Here is a 6,361-nt window from a genome sequence, read left to right as displayed (position 1 = left end):
ATTGCTGCGTGAAACAATAGATGACGCAATAATGTCCTGTTGAACTATTCTGCAAGAACCCACTCGAAACTAAAATCGATTTTACTTTTATCAAATATAGTACACATACACATTAGATAATATTGCACTGGAAATGTCACATAATAAAACTGAATATATTAACTTTTTTTTATTATTGGCTTTGTGCTCAAAAATCCATCTCAAAAACCATAATTTTCACTAAACAACCACAATTGGGTCACCGAAGCCTATATACCAAAGGAAAATATTGTCTTACCAGAAAATAGACTGAAATACGGACATACATATATGAAACCTGATAGGAATCAGGTTTTCATTTTTATATCATATTTAACCTTAATAAAAAAATTTTAGGTGATAACAGCACCTTGGGAACGCAGCGAAAAAAATCCCGGTTGAGTTTTTTGCAAACGAATATTTTTGATAGCAATTACTAGAGATAAAATATTTGCTATAAAAGTATTGACAGGCGACACTAAAAAATTTAAGGTCCAATCTAACCAAACTTTTGTGAGAGGTTAAAAAACGTACTGCGTTTGAAAAATGTTTTGAAATATTTATTTTTCTTTCACTACGAAGCTAAATAAAAAAATATATTCAAACTTACGCAGCGTTAAAGTGACGTTCTAAAAATATATGAAATTGCGCTGAATATTTATAAAACGTAAAAATACTGGTAAAATTACTGGTAATTAATTAGCCAGTCAGCCAGTTACGTAATCTGCCAATTCTAAATACTCATTAAACACTACTCACTATTATATACTACTACACTATATTTGAGCGTTAATTTATCAAATAATATATTTATTCGATAGATATCTTAATCACATCGTAAATAAAAGTCAGACAAAAGTGAAAGAAATTAAATAACCACTCCATGTAAAAGGACTCCACTCATAAGAAGGGTTGGAGCTTATCGCGCCCTGCTGATCCAATGCACGTTGATGAATATACATTTGGCGAATTTGTATCCAATAAATCCATTGGTTTCCTCACGATGTTTTGTTTACTGAATTATAAACATCAATTAAGCACATGGAATCTCAGTACTTGCCTTCATCTTGACCACCTCGAATGGGGGTGAAATTTCCTCGCTGTTTTACCATAAAGAGTCTAATTTATTCGGCAACCTCTTGGCTATACCAGAAATACTTATCGTTATAGTTCATGTTCTAACAATAATTATTGTGCATTCAAGGAGGCATTCATTGCCTCCTTGAAATTGTCAGGAGATTCGATCGCTTATTAATAAACAACTCATAGTTTTCTTACCAGCGCTCTAATTGTGATCGTGAAGTTTAAATAAAATTTTGATAAAAAAAATATTTTTATTCACAAAATCTATAGAAGAATATAACTATGAAACGGCTAAACCACGGAACCAATATTTATTAAATTTGGAACGTAGTAAGTTAGAACCCCAAGGATGGATAAGGCTACTTTTTTTACCATACCAGGGGATAAAATTATAGGAATTGTTCGTAGTTTTTTGACCCAAGCTAATTTTCACGCGTTCATCTAGTATAAATATAAAATCTATATCTATGTTATACGAACGTAGATTCCTAAGTTCAACATAAAATACTCCGGCTATGCCATCATAATTAATTTTTCCGGTCTAGAAATTGAAATGTCTAAACAGAAGCCCTGAGTTTGTTGGCAATATTTATAAGAGCAGTCAAAAACGTTTCAAACTTGACATAAATATACATGTTTCGAGACGTTTATGTAATAATTATAAATTATAATACAAATTTAATAAATAAAAACTTAGAGGTGTTTGATCGGGTTTGAACCGGAAACTTCAGTTATTCTGAGTTCAATTACTTTTAGAGGCTTCAAGAAGGATCAACTCTATCAAATCAAATCAAATCAAAATATACTTTATTCAAGTAGTCTTTTACAAGCACTTTCGAATCGTCATTTAACAAACTATATAAAGTAAAGCTACCACCAGGGATAGAAAGAAACGGAGCCCAAATAAATGAAATCGGTGTAACATTTGGTCTTGACATCGTAAAAGAATTAATAATTAATACGTCAGTGATAAAAGACGGAGCTGAAAATACGATTAACGATGAATAAAATAACATTTAAAATTGAAACATTTTATTAAACACTTACTTACTAGTCAACAATATTTACAAACAAACATACAACACAATAACAACAATCGAATCGCCCAAACACTTTATTATTAAAGCCACCTTCCATATAAAATGATTAACGTCGGTCTCGGTGTGAATAAAACAAATTTACGACACAATAGCTGATAATTACATTCACACGAATGAAGTTAAACGAATAGATTAATTTTATGGAATACGTAGTTGATTTTTAGTTTGAGAATGATATTGTTTAGCATTTCGGATACACAACAAAGGCACAGACAAACAATCATAGTCTTGAGTGCTAGTTACTCGCGAATTCGCTCGAGTGTAAGAGCTGGTTTTAGGTACTCTGTTCCGAACTCCTGAAGGAATGTACGCATTCATGATTAGTTAAGATAAAACAAACAAACAAACAAACACACTTTACAATATTAGTAATAATAGGTATAGATTAAAAGAATAGATAATTTTGTAAAACAAAATAAATAACATTACAATTAAACTCAACGGATCTTGTGCGATCCTTTCTTCGTGTGGATGATCGTCTCGTAAACGGGTACTTTGAATGGTACGGGCTTTTCGACGGGAACAATTATGTGTTTCACTACTTCAAAGGGAACTTCTTTTATTTTAGGGACGTGGACTACCCTTTCGACGGGATACGGAACGGATTTCTCAACCGGGACAGAGACTTCCTTTATTATAGGGATAACTACAGCCTTGGGAACTGGTATCTGGATTGGAACGGGATGAGGTACTGGTATGAGGATTGGCTGGTGGACTTTGAACTCTACATTCTTTGGGACAGGTACAACGACCTCTTTGTAATGTTTGATCGGCTCAGGGTTTTCTTCTTCGACGTGCTGATGGACAGGATACGAGTGGGCCTTCAGATCGTGACCACCATAGTTACCAAAGTCTCCGTGGCCAGATGTTTCGCCGAAGTCGTGACCACCACTACTGCCGCCATCGTGGCCACCAAAGTCGTAACCACCGGAGTATTCACTTGGTTGAAACTGTGAACATTTTAAGTTTATATATAAAGGAGATCAGTCAGTCCGATGGTTTTAGCATTGAATATTATTTATACGTAGATACAATTCTCAATTTTGCCTGCTTTAAATTTAGACTCTTGCTATTACAAGCGTCAATTTCATATTCTTTTTAATATAATAACCGTTATAGAACATTGTTTCATACTAGGTTTAAATATTTGAGTTGCTATGGAACTGATTGAGCTAAAAAAATTTCGTTATATTACACAGTATAGCACTTTCATTTAATTTATAAACTATAATGGGATTTATTTATTCAGAAAAGATTGCCTAATCTGTCCTCTTTACTCTTAGAAATAATATCGTGACACTTTTTTTAATTATTAACGACTTCAAAACTTCCTTAATGCAGACCCTTTAATTTCACCTTTTCAAAACTGTTCACTATACACAATAATTATGTAATTCTGAATCTAAGATCTACATACATTTATATGTATAATTTTTTTAATAATAAAGATTAAATCTTTATCGAAATAGTTTTTATTGTAAACACATTCAGTGATACCTTGGCCCTAAACTAGGAAGACCCGTACCTTAAAACCCATCACATATCCCATATTTTACTTTTTCATTTATTCCTTTTCAACAATATTATGAAAAACTATATCAATTAAAATTTAGATCAAAAAGTATTTCATAATTCGGGATAAAAAAATAAAACATTTCTCTTTATTCTATTAGTATTATATGCGACCCAGTTTTGAAACTAGAAAAAAAAACGCAAAAACTTTTTCCTAACAATAGCGAACGTACCGCGAAAGTTGAATTTTAGTTTTTTTATTCACTTCTCTGTGTGAGTTTATTAAAGGTGGCGCGAAATAAAAAACAAAATGGCCGCGCTTCAGTTCCGCGTTACGGCTAGTTAGCGGTACACCAACGATAGATTTTTATGTTTTTTTTTTTATTGAATAACTGTTATTTAATACACTCTCTCAGTTGAACGGCTATTGAAAATGTTATGTCATCCAGTAACAACGATAAAAAAAGAGTTTGTATAAAACGGTTTTTTATTCCATTGAGCGATATAAAGAAAGGTAAAAATATATTACAAATAATTAATGTTAAATATACTGTTCTAATGTAACAAATAGAAAGTAACTCTGTCTGTCTGTTCGATACACTTTCACATCGAAACCACTGAATCAAATTTTATAAAATTTGGAGTAAAACAAACAGGGACCCTGGAAGGACAACACCACAGGCTACCTTTTTATTTAACTAACTAACTAATCCTGACGAAAACGCGAGCAAAGGCGAGACCAACAACTAGTATACTATATATTTTTTTCTTACATACTCTCTGACCACAATTTAATCTAATTTAGTAAGAATACTTTAGACGAAAAATTACTCCTATGAGACTTCCTTCCGTCTCTTTGACTGTAATGTTTTGGCTCTACATTGAGTAAAAAAAAAATAACATCAAAAGACTCACACAGAATCCCTAACGCGAGTCTGAATCGCGCTATTATTGCGATTATTTTAAAGCGTCAAAGCAACGACACAGGAGCCCTATTTTTTCCATTATCATAATATAAAAACGAATATCACTTTTATGTTCGCTATTAATGTGAAAAAAATATATAAAAACTTTTTCTCTCCCATCGGGCGAAGCAGTAAATACCTATGTTTCTCATATTTCGACGGCCGACGAAATAACAATTTATGAAATCTAAAACGGCATGTACTGTTGCTCATAATAAAATCATTTCACCGCTTCGAATTCACCTCATAACCCATTTTACGATACGATTTTCATTACGCTAAAATATTATACATTACTACATTTCCAAGCCAATGGTGTCTTTTTTTTAATGTTATATCTGAAGCACGTGATTCAATTGGAATTCCATTACGAGTTATGAAACACGAATATCAAACGAGTTACGTCATTTTTTAATGTCAATCAAAATAAAATTATATTAATTGTATCTATTGTACATAAGAAATTAATATTTGGTTTGAACGGTGAGTTACTCAGTGAAACTATAGGCTCAAGGGTAATAACGCATTGGTTTCATATGGAATGGTTAATATTTCTTAGGGCGTAAATGTCTTTTAAAGATGGCGACCAACGATTGTATCTTAAAACACGTTTTTATATGAATAGATATTGTTTTTAATTATAGCTCTATATTCTATTGTTAGGAATATGTCTATCGATTTAAAAAGTAGTAAGAATATCATAACATTTTATCTGCTCGACCTGGATATTAAACCGACTAGCTTGGAAACTTCTGAGTTTCCAAGCTAGTCGGTTTAAATGCCTCGTTTATATAGGGTCTGCCCTATATCTAGCCACTAGATAAACGAGGCAGTATACCGGAGATAAATTTTGTAGTGCGCAAGAGTGTGCGGTTTAATAGGAACTTGTATCGCTTATAGCCTGACAGAGGATTTGAACCGAGAACCTCATTAGGAAAACGGGGCAAAGAAATAAAAAAATATTAACTTTACCTGTTGGTCGTGTTGTTGTAAATATGTTTGAAGATGAGTGTTGTATGGTGACCATTGTTGTTGTTGTTGTTGTTGAGCGGCCGTTGTCATTGCCAAGGCGGCTATAAACTGTGGATGAGAGATAGCTATGTTATCTTTGAAAGATATTTCTTTACAAAAACATTATGCCTCTTTTATATTTCAATAAGATTTAAGAGAGACAATATATTTGAATTTAAAACATATTATATTTTAAAATATATGTACATTATATCTTGTTTAACCTGGGTTTCAGTATGAAAAACTGTGATAGCGTTTTATTTTTTATTTACGATAATATCAACATTGTGAGAAAACTAGCACAACTTTTAAGTAATATTTGGATGTTATCCTGAAATTCCAAAATGATTTCGAATCTTTTGTAAACTTCGATTCCTATATTTAGCACCATAGTTTAGTCAATTAAACATGAAATTATTTTCTTTAAATGTACATTTTCAATTAATCCAAATAAACTTTTAACACTTTTATAAAAGTAATATATTTATTAAAAATATATCCAGCGAATACGATCAAGTATTTAAATGAGATCCATTGAAATCAATATAATAAATTCAGCCAATAAATTGAATATTCATACTGGTAACACATGAATTTCACCGCACGCATTTCACGTTACACCACAGATTAAATTAATTAATATTTATAACACTCACATATGTCCGGAGAGCC

General features: G+C 31.8%; 1 protein-coding gene across 1 annotated transcript; it reads right to left on the bottom strand.

Annotated features, from left to right (window-relative positions):
- Positions 1–2,606: 2,606 nt before the first annotated feature.
- LOC125072815 (MAGE-like protein 2) lies at positions 2,607–5,747 on the bottom strand. Its single transcript, XM_047683514.1, has 2 exons — positions 5,651–5,747; positions 2,607–3,151 (listed from the first exon to the last, which is right to left on the bottom strand). Exons 1-2 carry the CDS (start codon positions 5,738–5,740, stop codon positions 2,639–2,641), a joined length of 603 nt encoding a protein of 200 aa, XP_047539470.1. The 5' UTR covers positions 5,741–5,747; the 3' UTR covers positions 2,607–2,638.
- Between the last annotated feature and the right edge of the window lie 614 nt (positions 5,748–6,361).

This window comes from Vanessa atalanta, chromosome 22 (genome assembly GCF_905147765.1).
Source record: "Vanessa atalanta chromosome 22, ilVanAtal1.2, whole genome shotgun sequence".
Lineage (NCBI taxonomy): Eukaryota > Metazoa > Arthropoda > Insecta > Lepidoptera > Nymphalidae > Vanessa > Vanessa atalanta.
Note: the sequence above shows the minus strand (reverse complement) of the source record. Positions and strands in the feature narration are given on the sequence as shown.